The sequence below is a fragment of the Sturnira hondurensis genome, unplaced genomic scaffold (assembly GCF_014824575.4).
Source record: "Sturnira hondurensis isolate 20B ecotype Veracruz unplaced genomic scaffold, ASM1482457v3 Scaffold0003166, whole genome shotgun sequence".
Taxonomy (NCBI): Eukaryota; Metazoa; Chordata; class Mammalia; order Chiroptera; family Phyllostomidae; genus Sturnira; species Sturnira hondurensis.
This window is the reverse complement of record NW_028075797.1, coordinates 1,068,644-1,083,097: the sequence shown is the minus strand read 5'-3', so window position 1 is coordinate 1,083,097 and position 14,454 is coordinate 1,068,644. Positions and strand designations below refer to the sequence as shown.

The window sequence follows — 14,454 nt, the reverse complement described above, 5'->3', positions numbered from 1 at the left end:
TAATTATACAATATTCCATCTTTGTAATGGTATTTGCTACATCTTGGACTGATTTCAAATGATAGGATCCTGAACTTAGAATGGTTTTTAATTAGACGGTTGAATCACTTGATAAGTTGTGGCAAAGTATCTCCAGGTAGCTTTCAGAAAAATTTCACAATTTGCACTTCTACCAGTTGGCACGTTTGATCTCACTCCTGACGGCACTGAGTATTGTCATACATTTCATTCTTTCCTAATCTCACAGGGGGAAAAAGTTGTGCAATTACTATTTTAATTGACATTTCTTAGATTCCCAGGCAGTTTCAGCTGTGTAAACCTCTTTACTGAGAGTCTGTATCGATTGTCTGTTGCTCTTCATCCTGTTTCTCTGCTGTCGCGCTAAGAGGCCTCCCCCACCCCACCCCGTTGCCAGCAATGCCCTCCACATGTGCCTTAGTCTATCAGTTGCCATATTTTCCCCATTTGTTAGTTTTTTGAAATGTTCTTTTAATTTAGTGAGCGGTTTTTACTTATGAGTTCTTCCATTGCTTTAATGCTTAGAAAGGCATTTCCATGTTAGAAAATTAGTTACTTATTGACATGTAATCTTCCCCCTTAAACTCACACACTCATTGTTCGATTGCGCTTCGCTTTATTGCACATCACATGTGCTGCACTGTTACAAACTGAACTCAAGGCCTCTACTAGCTAAAAAATTACAACTTGCTTTATTGTGATACTTGCTTTATTATGATGGTCGGGAATGGAACCTGCAATATTTTCAAGGTATGCCTATAGTATTATAAAGGCCAAACACCAAATACACTCATAAATATGAATAAATCTGTAAGAAAATCAAATTACCAAGGTCTGAGTCAGACCAATAAGCCTGACCAGATGCCTGCCTCACAGGACAGGGCACTAAAATCTCAGTGGCTCAGTGGCTCTCACACTTGGGCAAGAAATCAGTCACCTGGAGGGCTCCTGGCGACCCAGACTGATGGACCCACCGCTGGAGTTGCTGGGGTGGGGTCCAGGCATTGGTGTTGCTAACAAGTCCCAGGTGATGCTGCTGCTGGTGCTTCAGGAACACACTTCGAGACCCACTGCTGACACTGATGCTTCCCACCTCACGTGTTTCAAAGGCAGTAAAGCCGCTTTGGGGATTCAAGCACTTGCTGTAAATCTAACCAGCCTCATGACGGGCACCCCTGCTGAAAGCTATTTAGGTTCCATTAGATGATTACAAACTGAGGAGCAGCAGCTTTGAATTCAACACTGGTAGATTGGCACATGGACAAAATATTGAGGGGAGAACACTCCTGTGGTGCCAGATCTGATGTAAGGAGAGACGCTGCCTCCTGTAAAGTTGTCCTAAAAGAAAGCAAAGGCCCGCCCTGGCTGGCGTGGCTGGGTTGGTTGGAGTGTCGTCCCAGCTGGGGCAAATGTGGGAGGCAACTGATAGATGTTTCTCGCATCAATGTTTCTCTCTCCCCCGACCTCCTCTCTCTCTCACTCTCTCTCTGTCCTCCCCTTCCTAGCTCTCTAAAAGAAATGGAAGAATGTCTTCAGGTGAGGAAGAAAAGGTCCTGGTGTTTTCTGTGTCTTGGCCCCAGGCAACAAATGCCTCACGAAAAATGAACATGATTTCTCCTATTTTAAAAAAATTGGCTTTGCCTGGACATTTTTTGAACAGTCAGCTTCATGGGACAGGTAATCTCCAGTTTTACAGGTGGAAAAATCATAGACCTGACCAGCTGGAAACCACATTTTCTTTTAAGTTTCTTTTTCTGATTACAGAAGTAACCCACACCCCCATCAAGACTTTGCAAAACACAGAGAAGTAGGATCACTCATCACCCTACCACACATGAAAACTCATGGTCAGTGTTCTGTTAAACTTCTTTTATGCAAACCAGGTATGGATTACACTGTGCCTGTAGCTTCATGTAGTGTTTCTCTCATATATCATGAACATGGAACATCAAGAGCTCTCAACTGCCCGTGAGTCATGAATGTTAAGTCCAGCTTCTCACCTATCTCAGCTAGGGCCCTCGGGCCAGCACACACATGTCTCCATGGGACAGCAAGCAAGAGTCGAGGACCATAGCAGAAATGGAAAGTCAGGGAAGACATGAGACCAGGGCAAGAAGTTTGGGTGGAGGGACAGAGGGCAAGCCTGGAGCGATGTCTGGGGAGCAGCTCTGGGTATTGTACTACAGCACTGTGTGCTGTCCCACCAGATGGGGAGGAGCGAACAGCTGGAAAGGATGCTGAGCAGATCTGTTGCTGGAGAAGCCAGTGTGACAAACAGGCCCTGACCTGGACCAAATCTGAGGAGGGGTGTCCCATATACTTTTAAGTTAGGGTAACTTACAGTGTCTTGGACATTGCACACAGCTGTGGAGTAAACTAGCTGGGATAACAATTGGCTTGCACCTGGGCCAGTGGAGGCTCAGGACATTTAGGTTCTGAGCTGGCTGCCAGGAAATATGTGAGCCTCGCATCCCAAGGACTGAACACCCTGGGAGGATGGAGACTCTGCTGCATGGCCCTTAGACCACCCTTTTCGGGAGGGAGGCTGCATTAGTAACTGGTTACATTCTGCTTTCACCGATCCTGCAAAGAGCCAGGAGCTCATAACTCTTGGGACTAGCACTAACTGATAAATAGCTGTTTTCGCAAAATCCCATTTGATTTTTTTTTTTTAACCTGGGCACTGCAGGCTAAAAGGCCACCAAGGAGGGAGCACTGGAAACAGATCTGTTAGCAACATGGGCCTTGTGCCTTGTAGGATCACTTCTCAGAACACTGAGAACAGCCCTGGTCACAGGTCTCTTCTAAGGCAGAAGGAAACCAAAGCCTGGGAGAAATGGAAGCTTATGGCAGCACTGTCGGATCAGAAACTGAAACTCAATTACAGATTCTTTACCCTATGTGGTAGCCAGCCTCCAGCAGGGCCCCAGGGCCCCCTCCAGAGTTGGCCCTCTCCTACCCTGAATAGGAGAGACATCTGTAACCAAGAAGATAACGCCGAAACAATGGAGTTTGTCTTCCAAGGCTAGATCATAAAAACATTGTTGCTTCTGCTTTGTCCTCTCTTGGATCCGTTGGTTTGAGTGTCACCATGCCATGACGGCACTCAAACAGTACTATGGAGACATCCCTGTGGCCAGACCTGAGGTCTCCTGCCAACGGCCAGCATCCCCTTGCCAGCGACATGAAGGAGCATACCCCCCTGTCCCAGTTGAACCTCCCAATGGTCGCAGCCCCAGCCAACATCTTGACTGAAACCTCATGAGAGACCTTGAGCCAGAACCACCCACCTGAGCTGCTTGCAAATTCCTGACCCACAGAGACTGTGTGATGTAGTAAATATTTAGTGCTGTTTTATATCACTAGCTTTTGGTATCATGAATTAAGCAGCAAATAGATCATTCATGCACCCTGTCAGGTGTACCATCCACTCTGCTGACTTCCATCCACAGGAAGCTGACTTCATCCCTGGTCGGAAGCCTTGTCAGACTGTCTGAAATGGATGGTCTTTTCCTTTCTGGAATACTGATGTCTCTGATGTCACTACGTCCCACCTGGGTATCCAGCACAGTAAGCTGTCTTTCTGCTGCTCCTCTTCTGTACCATCTTTGACCACTGCAGCAAAGCCAACATGCACATGTACATGTGCATACACATGCAGGCACATGTGCAAATACACACATGCACACACACAACTTCCTTTTAAACAGAAAAATCCCTCAAGTGCTGAAAATATGAACTTTTTCCCAGGAAGAACCAGATGCTGTAGATGTTAAAGTACCATTTTTCACTCTGTCTCTGAATGGACAGATGGCGGGGGGAGGGGGGAAGCTAACTACCGAGAACTGATTGATGTGTCTGTTCTCCTTTGCTAGTCACACAATTCTGAGCTGAGTGAGCAAGAGCAGGAGAGCAGAGCCACAGCCACAAGTCTGCGCATCCCCGCACTCGCTTAAATACTCAGAATGGAATGTCCCCCCTTTCCTCTCATTTCCCCATCCCATCTTTCATCCTGGGTGAGGAGGAGGGTTTTCGATAAGACAAAAACATAAAGGCTTTGTAAGCACAATAGTCTATCCAAATTATGGGAGAAGCAGTCAATCTATTGTGAGAGATACATTTCTCCGCCATATAGATGTTCTACTGTGAAGAACCCGGAAGATGCAAGGCTGTAAATGCCAGCCTCCAGTTTCAGGGCCAAGAAGAATGCTCAGAGCCTGGAAGACCTTGCAGTGTTCTCCTAGGCTGGACGGGTCCTGAAGGCAGGACCGAAGGGTAGAAAGCACTCCGAGTGGGGAATAAAGGGGAGCAGAGAAGAAGGGAAACCAGGGAGAGAACACCCTATGCTCACCCAGGGTGGATCCGCATGGGTTGAAAGAAGGCCAGGTAGGAAGAGTTGTTTCTCTACCCTCTTAACTGTACATTTATTTTTTTATTTTTGCCAGGGTGCTCTACCTGTCTGTCCTTCCAAACATGGAGTCATTCCTGAAGGAGTCATACCTGAAGGGTTAATGCGAAACATTTTTATCATGTGGCAAGTAGAGTCATGAAGGTCCTTCTCGAGGAAGAATTAGGGCTGCTCATGACCACAGTGGGAGAAGACTGTTCCCCAGATGTGTCTGTGCAGGGTAGAGATCAGGGGCCCTATCTCGCGGTCCTCTGCCATGGATTCTCCAAGAACAGGTCCTGTCTCTTGGCTTGCCTTCATTTATGCATCTTCCCCTGGTGAGCTTCTCCTTGCCTTGGACTTCACCCACCAGCTCTGAGGAACCCCCAGATATTTAGCCCCATTCTCCTGCCTGTGATGTATCCCTCACTTCAGCTGGGTACAGACTTTCCTTCTCCTCCTGGTTATCTGAACTTCACTTTACATCCAGCATGTCCAGTCTAGAATTGCACAGACTTCTTTTCTCCATGATCTTATTCCTGTCCATAAAAGCTACCTGGAAACCTTGGAGTCAACTCATCTCAACTCTTCTCTTTCCTCCAGCCCTAAATCCATTCTGCCAGGGGTCCAGAGGTCTTTCTGTTTAAATTACTGTGGTACCTGTGTTGTGGTCAATGCCTTTCCTACACTCATAGCCTCACCCTTTCCAAACTCCCGTTGTGACAGGCCAGGAGTGCTCTTTTCTGTCTTTACTTACTTCATCTCCCTCATATTTCAAGATTTGAAACAGTGGCCCATTTCCTGAAACCTCGTCTGACCCCTCAAGACCACATGTCTTTTTAAACTTCTGTACTTTCTATTTTAAAAAATCGTGTTACTGAGGGCCTGCTGTGTGCAGTGTGGCAGTTGCCAAGGGTGCCATGACAATGAAGTCCCCAGCTTCGAGGAGATTACAGTCTAGTAACCATAACACCAACTAATCACTTCTTTATTCTCTCATTCTTAACTGTGCTCCCCTAACCAAAATCTTAGCCAGTACTGTGTCTTAAACAACTTCTGTAAAACCAGTCATCTCACGGTCATCACAGTGACTGTCAGAGTACGGGGCACATGACCAGTTCTTACTACTTGTTGGTTATACGCAAGATGGGTAACAGAATCAGACGAAACATGCGTATCAACTGCAATCCTTATCCAAGTTACAGAAACATCTTTGGTTAAGGAAAAAACACATCAAGAAATTAAAGAAACCGTGCTGTGTTCGAATGGTGTTCTATGTGTTCAACCAGTAAGTCAACTTAACCTGTCAAATTATTTGACTCCAATTTTTAATATAGTTGTTGATAACCCGTTCTCCAAATTCCATAATCAAGAAACAATAACCACATTAGAAGATGAATGATTCACAGCACATTAATAATTCACAGTTAGATTTTGGGAGTTTTCCTAAGAGATTTTACAAGACAGAAATAGGAGCAAATTGAGAAGCACTGAACACAAATTCTTAGGTAAAACCATTCTGTCCTATTAAGGACAAGAGTATCAACAGCATCCCAACACACGAGATGACCGTGACATCCTCTCAGCAAGGGTCTCCTGCAGGTGGGGACAGAACTCAGCTCAGATAATACTGATATGTCCTTTTTAACTGTCCCAAGGAAAAAGAATCAGAAGTGCAGAAACTTCATTTCTTTAAAATGTGAAACGCTTTGGATAAAAAGAAAGAATAGGGGGATATTTCTCTCCTCCAAGCCTTTATACGAGTGCGATGCTGATTCTTTGTTCAGAGGACCAAGGGCAGATTCAATTTAGACAACAAGGAGCGCCTGTCATTCCAGCTCAGAAGAGCGCTTCATGTGCTGTACAGAAGCCCAAGAACTCAGAGTCATAATAATTTGTCCTACACACATGTTTACTGTTAAACTTAATCTTTAAAGAAAATTCTTACTCACCTGCCAGAATATGCTATCTATTGTGTTTCCAAGAAAACCATCACGGCCTTCTGAAGACACCAGTTTGGGGCCAAGAATTGTCATGAATTCATCAAAATCCACCTGGCCATCCCCTGGAAGGAGAAGATATAAATATGAGAATATGAGTAGAAAATTAGAAAGTGGCAGCTGAAATTGACCTCCTGTACCTCATGGAATAAACATCTCCATGTTTTTCTTCTTGGCATCACATCAACAAATAACTAGTAGCATTGCTGAAAATTGTGCAACATTCTTAAAATACCAATAGAAACCCAAGGAATTATTGGCAAGTATTAGTACATCCAATACTACATATTCCTAATTATTTGTCCACATTTCTATCTAAAAGCTCAAGGAGTACCTCCTACTTAAACAGCCACACCTCACACCTGCTATACCTCCCAGACCTCAAATTGCCCAGCTGTCCACAACAGAAACAGGGGCTTCATCCCTATCTGTTCCTTCACCTTTGTTATTCACACATACATGTAGTCACCACGTTTTATTGAATACACCTCTTAAATAATTGTGGCTGCTCTATTTTCCTTGTTAATCCAATTGCTACTCCCTTTCCAAAGACTGTGGTGGGAAAATGATTCCAAGAATTTGCTCGCCTGGTTGTGATTACAACATTACTAGTAGAGTTGCTTTCTGCCCTCATGCTCTCACCTCCACCCTAGCCTCCGGACAATTCTGAATGTACCTCCCTAAAATGGGTCTGATCATGCTTTATATCAATGGCATCTTTGAAAATAAGGAAACCACCTCAGGACAGCATTCAAGTCCCTCCGTCGCTTTTGTCACCTTTTACTCCCCACCTTTGCACAAAATGCCATGCTCTTTCAGAGCCCCGTGCCTCAGTACATCCAGGATGCCTTGCCCCTTGTTTACGTGATGAACACCATCAGGTTCTCCAAGATGGAGCTTCAATATCATGTTCTCTTTTCATTTTCTTCCTGACCCTTCCTCATCTCACTAGAGAAAATGGGTCACACTTTTATCCATCTCTCCTCCTGACTTAATGTGCATTCATTATAGAACTTACCACTCTGTGTCACAGTCACCCATTTGCATGCCTATCACCCCGCTGGCCTGTGAGCCCTGCAAGGTCAGGGACCTAGTCTGAAACACTTTTGTATAGTCAACATCATGGTGGACCTTCAGTATGTACTTATGGAATGAACAGATATTGCCTCTTGCTTTTCTTTGCTCAGTTCAGCAACCACGGGATCTTTCATGCCAGAACTGACACTAACCAAAAGGTAAACTTGAGCCAGACAAAAGCAGACCTTCAAGGAATTATCCAAGCCTCAGTGACTCTTCAGTGTGGCCTTCCAATCCTTATAACTGCTCAAGAGAGAGTTTCCACCAAAAACTCACCATGTCTTGACTTCCAACAGTAAAGACAACCCAGGTGTCCGCACCCAAGTTTGCCAAAGTGCAGACGAACTGGTCCATCCCCAGAGTGTAATTTGCCTTTAAAGAGTGCTCGTTCAAAACCTACTTTGAAAATCCAAGCAGCTGTCATCATCAAGATGTCAATAATTCAGATAAAACTTTGTAGAAGATTAAGGGAGACGTGAGAAGTCAGCAGGAAAGAACAGATGCAGCCACCACCCTGGGCAGGCAGTCAGTGGGCTACTGAGAGGAAACTGATTCATCTTTCACCCTTCAACAAGATAAAGGGATCTAAAAACTCCTCTCACTGATTACACAAGAAAGCCAATTCAAGCAACAATGAGTTACCGTCTTGCGTTTCAAATTAGCAAATACTTGTAAAAAGTATACTTTGAAATCCTGACAGAGGTCCAGGGAACAGATAGGTTCCCTTAGGCACCCCTGGGATACTCATCTGGACATGGACTAGGAGTGTTTAAGAGCCATAACATGCTGTTTCTTTTTGACATAACTTTCCTTTTTCATTTTAAAAAAAGCAAGGAAATGATCTTAAATGCAGGCCATGTTGCTTGCCTAAAGATAGTCATCTAGTGTTTGTGAAAGTGGCATATTGGAAGCTGAAGAAAGAGAATGTCCCCATCTTCCTAGAATTCACACTGAGCTGTCTCTATGTGGCTCCAGGTCTCAGACAGGCACGCTTGTTGTACACATGCACTAACCCTCTGTGTTGCGTTACACAGAGTGGAGTTGGCTCTGACTTCTGGTGACCTAATGAATGAATGATGTCCACAGTGTCCTGCAACAGCCCTGCTCAGCTCCTGTAGACTCGTGCTCATGGCTTCTTTTATGGGATCTGTCCATCTCCTATTTGGTCTTCCTCTATTCCTGCTCACCCCAAATCACCCCTGCTCTGATAGCTGGGGCTGGAAGGCCAAAGAGTCTCAGGCTAAAATATGCATCCTTGATAGAGACAGTATCCCCCTCAAAGAAGTAAAAAGTGATTCTTCAGGGACAAAAAAAATCTCAGAGACATAGCAATGGTTTGTGGCCCTCCTGGGGCCACAGTATATACACAGACAAGCAGTGTATTTTTACTATTACATTTCAAGAAGGTGGGACAACTAGGGAAACAAATGCCTTAAAAGGCCCCTGGGAGTGGGGTGGCTATTAAAAAAAGAAAAAGGTCCAGGAACACTGGCCTAGAAGATGTCCCAAGAATTGTGGCTCTCTCTCCCCAGGTTTTCCTCCCCCTCGAGTGTTGATCCATTAGCAGTGAACATTAATTATCCCAACTCTCTGTCACTGGTGGCAAGGTCTAACAGTTCATAAAGGCTTAGTGGCTCAAGGACGTGGATCATTTTTTCACGAAGACTTCATGAGACCTTAACTAAAATATGTCTATCAGGCTGGGTCACTCAAGCTCCCAACTATGGTAATGGGCACTGCTGTTTCCCCATCGGGACCCTGAGAGGGGAGTGGGCCGTAGGACATGGCAAAACACCTGCTTCTCAGTGCTGGGAAAATGGGGCTGTCTCTGAGCCACCCACCTTCCAGGTAGGAGGAGAGACCACCCACCTCTCCGAAACCTCCCCGCAGGGTGATGGGAATGAAGTAACATGGAACTGGTGTATGTCAAGGGTCCACATGGAACTCTGGTCAAAGTCATCAAGGAATGCTCACAGATGGTGCCCTTGGCTGAGAACACCAAACCCGAAGCTGACCAGCAGAAACAATGCCTCAGAACTCTATCCTGGCTAACACAGCAGCTCATTCATGACTCAGTCCTTGGCCAGAGGGGAAGCACTGGGGGAGGAGTGCTGGGGATCCTACAGGCAGCGCCCACTGCAGTGCAGGAGTACAGGTGGCTTGGTAGAGGCTTTCTGCTCCTGGGAGGAGAGGTTTAGTTCACAGGAGGGTTTGCTCCTAACTGTTCAGCAGAGGACATTGAGGACATCAGATTTTTTATTGGTCAAAATACGATCCCCCCTTTTAACTATCGTTGAGCAAAGGGAGATCCTGGGGCCCACAGTTGGAGAAAGAATGGGGAGAGGCTCTCACCTCTCTGCACCTCTCTAGGGGTTTTCTCAGCTCTGACTCCTGAGTGCGTGTGCCCATGGCACCTTTTCTGCAGACCTTCACTAAAGGAAGCCTGCTCCTGCCAGTACACCGCCTGACACCAGTTCTACGAACAGCACCAGGTTGTCTTTGGATTTAACGTGAGGAAAGCTCTCTCCAGCAGTTTGTAGTTAAACAGGCAAGCAGAACTGGGAACACCCCACCAGCTATCAACCCTGGTCCCAGAACACTCACCTCCACAACTCCATCCCCTCACTCCATCCATCTCAAGAGAACTGAGATAAATAGAATGTCAGAGAGAGGATTTTCACTAAGCCCCATATAGGAAAACCATTCTCAGGGCAAGGCAAGGTCTGGGAAGTTGGATAATCAAAATATCCAACATTTACTAAGCACTCACAATGTGATGAGCATTGTTTAAAGACATTTCCATGCACTAGTTCACTTAATGGGCTTCTTCCGGCAGCCTATTTTACAGATGAGAAAACTGAGGCACAGAGAGGTTCAGAAGCTCACACAACAAGCTGAGCTGGGATTCCAAACCCAGCTGTCTGCCCATGCTTTTGCTGCTTCTTAAGAGCCCAGGTCATGATGAGCCCTATCTGGAACCCTCTTTCCCCCGATCCTCGCCTTCCCTGGCCCGAGGGTACCATGGCTGCCTGGCACCTGAAGGCAGAGTGAAATCTACATTGCTCTCTCTGATCCAGTTGTTGCATCTCAGGTCCACCCCTAGAGGCCTTTCTTAATCATTTAAAAGAATAATAATAAAAGTAAGGAAATACTTAACACTTGCTTTATGACAGACACTGCTCTCAGGGATTTATGTTTATTATCTTTGATTTTAACCCAAAACTATGAACAGATTCTTCCCTTCCATGTTTACGCATGAGGAAACTCAGGCACAAAGAGGATCAAGGCTGTGCCCTGAGTATGAGACCCCAGCACAGGGTCTCAGCTTAGAATCCTGATACTAAACTTCACATTATACCCACCCCTCTGCGTCAGAGACTCCAACATAGTCCTGGCATAGGTTTATACCTCTTTTCAAAGTGCAAGAAGAGAATATGTTTTCCTACCTGGGCATGTAGGAAGGAATTTGGGAGATTGGGAGAGAGGGCCTTCGAGGGCTCTAATGCAAAAGACCGTTGCCTGAAAGCCATTTATTTGTTTCCCAAATTCCCACTGGCCTGCAGTCAGGGCCTCAGTAATTCTCATTTCATGGTCAGTTCTCAGGGGACACAGGTCTCTCATATACAACCCCCCAGGCCTCTGAATTCTCTTCCACCTAAAAGAATTGGTCTAATGAGAGAGGCCTGTCCAGGCCTGGCAGGGTATCTGGATTCACATGCCCCCCCAAAAAGGATAAGCAACTTCTCAGACCTGCCACTTTTCACAGAATGTGACTGCAAAAATTTTATTGGGTTAATTTTTTTTTACCAACCTTGAGTATGCAAGTAACCATAGAATTAAAGAATGGAATTCACCCCCACTAGGCTTCATTCTCCCTCCAGAAGCCTTCCAATATCACAATCCACTTAGCAGAAAGTACAGGCAGCTACCCTGCTAAGGTTTTGTTGCTTCCCACTGCTATGTAAGTCAAAGTAATGAACTTGAACTGGGGCAGGAAGCTGCAGGAGGGCCAGGACTATACAACATTCATTAAAACCAACCAGCTGAAACTTTCAGAGAGGTAAAATAATAACAAAAATCACCGTAAAATAAAAGGAAGGTAAACAATATACAGAAAGAAAGGATGAGCTGTGAAGGGTAACAAGGACACAGGTTAGGAGAGAAAAAAAATGTCTGAGACTCCATTCAAATCAATTAACTATGTTCCAAAAGGATACCTGCAATGCAGCAGGTCAGTGGGCCACGTACTGTGGAACAACAAGAGAGAAATAAGGCATAGGCTTACCCTGCAGGCACTTGCAATCTGTTACCAGCACAGAGTCGGGTGGGTGCTGTGATTGGCCTAAAAGCATGTGCTGAGGCAGGATGAGGGCAGGAGCAACACCTCGAATTAGGAAATTCTCAATGGTGTGCCAGGGAGCATTTAAGGAGAGAAGGGTTCTAACAAGCCACAAGGAAAGGTGAGGTGAGCTGCCTGAGCAGTCAGGGGACACCAAGAAGGATGAAGGATGGCTGGGAGCAGAGCCTGCCCTCCTTTTACACTGGATTGAGCATTCCTGCGGGAGGAGAGGACACACCCCCAATTGTACCCCCACTTGTCACTGATCTGGAATCAGTGGAAAGTGTCTACACCTGGGAATGAGAGTATCTGCGTTGCCTACCAAAGATCAGCTGGGTCAAGGTATACAGGCTGGAAGGGAGGGGCAGAGCTGGGCCGGGAAGTGATATTAGGTCAGACACTGGACGAGGAAGGCCAGGGTGGAGGAGTGGGGATGGAAAAGACTGGATGCAGGGAACTGACTGGAAGAACAGGAAATGGGAAAAGGCAATGGTGACTCTGAAGTTGGTGAGTCTGGGATACTGGGTGGCTAATTAGGAACAAAGGAAAACTCAGGAGGAGCTAATTAGGAACAAAGGAGAAGTCAGGAGGAGCCTGTATTTGGGAAATGCTAGGTTAAGGTGCTGGCAGAGTGGCAAAACGAGGGGAGTAATGAACAGCTAAAAATGTGGATCCAGAGTCTTCAGGATCTAGGTCAAGCTCTCGAAGATCTTCGAATACAGTCTCAGGTAAACAAAAGCAAGGCGCATCACTGTTTTACAGTGTGTTGCATTTTGGTTTAAATGTATGACCTTTTTGGTTTAAAAAGGTCAAGGAGAATGTATATACATACCTATTTTCTTGAGTAAATATTTTCATAAAAACATCCAGAAGTGTTCCCCCCCCCCAAATAACTAAGAATTGTTAACGGTTTATTCATGGGTTAGTCTGGGCATGTAGGGTACCAGAATGAGTCATCTCACCAAATATCTTTTTATACTTCATGATTTTCAAGCCATGGCATGTATTACCTGGTTAAAAGGTGATTACCAGACTCCACAGGGTACAAGCAGAAACAACCTTCTCACAAGGCCCCGTTTGAGCCGCCCTGGGTTATGCTCTCCTCCAGCTCTGGGTGAAGCTCTGGGCTGGTCTCATAGCTTTGTAATTGACTCTCAAGGAATAAAAATTCCAGTCCAGGCTGCTGAGAACATAACTCCAGACCTCTTTTAGTTAGAAACATTTTCCTTCCTTGGCCTTGGAACTGATCCAGGCTAGTGACCTGGAATAGGGTAGAGGAGAAAAGGCTCTTCCCGCTTTCCTAGGCCCACCTCCCACCCCATTCTCTGGCTGTGGTTTCTGGTCACACCTAGGGTGGGACAGGCTCGGGAGGAGGCTCCCCAACTCTGGCTGCTCATTATTACCCCTCCCCGAATCCCAGGGCCTGTGGTGGCATCTCCCTCCACTGGGGTGTCATCAGCCCTCTAGGTGATCCTAAACCCCAAGCTAGCTTCTCCTTTGCTCCATGTGTTGCTGAAAGGCAGACCCTTCCCAAGACAGCCCTGGCCAGGCAGCAGGTCCAGCTCCAGCTCCTGCACGGGCCTTCAGACGGTTCACATGTGGTAAAAACACCAGCCCCTAAATGCTTTAAACTCCAGCAGACACAGGTCAGTCTCTACAAAATGTCTCTTTGGAAATACGTTTAGCTCAAACTGAATGAAAAACACCCATTGCCCACAGCAAGGAGTTTAGGGAACACTCAAAACCCACCCCCAGCTCCTCCAATGAAACTGTTTTCACCTGATGCTTCAACTTCAACCATTCATAAAGTGTTAGGGACTAAACTGTGTCTCCCCAACTCCCAAAATTCATAGGTTGAAGCTCCAACCCTATAACTATATTAGGAGATAGGGCCTTTAAGGAAGTAATTAGGTTACATGAGGTCAGAAATGTAGGGCCTTAATCTGATAGGACCGGTGTCCTTATAAGAAGAGGAAGAGACACCGGGATAGCATGCACAGAGAAAGGCCCTGTGAGAATACAGTGAAAGTGGTGTCTGCAGGCCAGGAAGAGGGCCCCACCAGAAACCAGCCCTGCTTAGACTTTGATCTTAGATTTCCAGCTGCTAGAATTGAAAGAGAAAAAAAAATCTGTTGTTTAGAACAACCAGTCTGTGGTATTTTGTCATAGCAGCCCGAGCTGACTAACACATAAAGTAGAGAAGAACAATGGGCTCTTGGGAAACTTAGCCCTTATTGTATTGTATTTTTCCTGTGCTTTAGGACCTCAAGTTGAGACATAAGAGTCCCATTTTGATAAAGTGATATTTAGGCTACCCTAAACATCAAGATAGATCTTCGGTAAGTGACAGGTAGCTAGTCTCCAGCAATGTTAAATGCCACAGAGGGCCAAAGAGGATTGATGGCTGAGAAAGGGACATTGTAATGCTGATCACTGGACCTGGGGATGGTGATGGCCAAAACCATGTCCTTGCCCTGATGGCAGCACCTCAAGTTTTACACAGAAGGGGTTCAGAAGCAGCATCTTAATTAGAAGGAGCACCTTAATTAGTAGCTTTTTGGATAGCATATGCATTCAACAAATCTCAAGACCCATCCCAAGTTCAATGTTTTGCTAAGAGGACAACCAGGACA

General features: G+C 45.7%; 1 protein-coding gene across 2 annotated transcripts in view; it reads right to left on the bottom strand.

The window, feature by feature from the left end:
- Positions 1-14,454, bottom strand: part of CALN1 (calneuron 1) — a 434,944-nt gene that overhangs the window by 160,944 nt on the left and 259,546 nt on the right. For both annotated transcript variants that reach the window (XM_037041731.1, XM_037041730.1), the window contains exon 4: positions 6,358-6,470. In XM_037041731.1, coding sequence (XP_036897626.1) covers positions 6,358-6,470 — 113 coding nt within the window. The remainder of the gene's footprint in view (positions 1-6,357; positions 6,471-14,454) is intronic.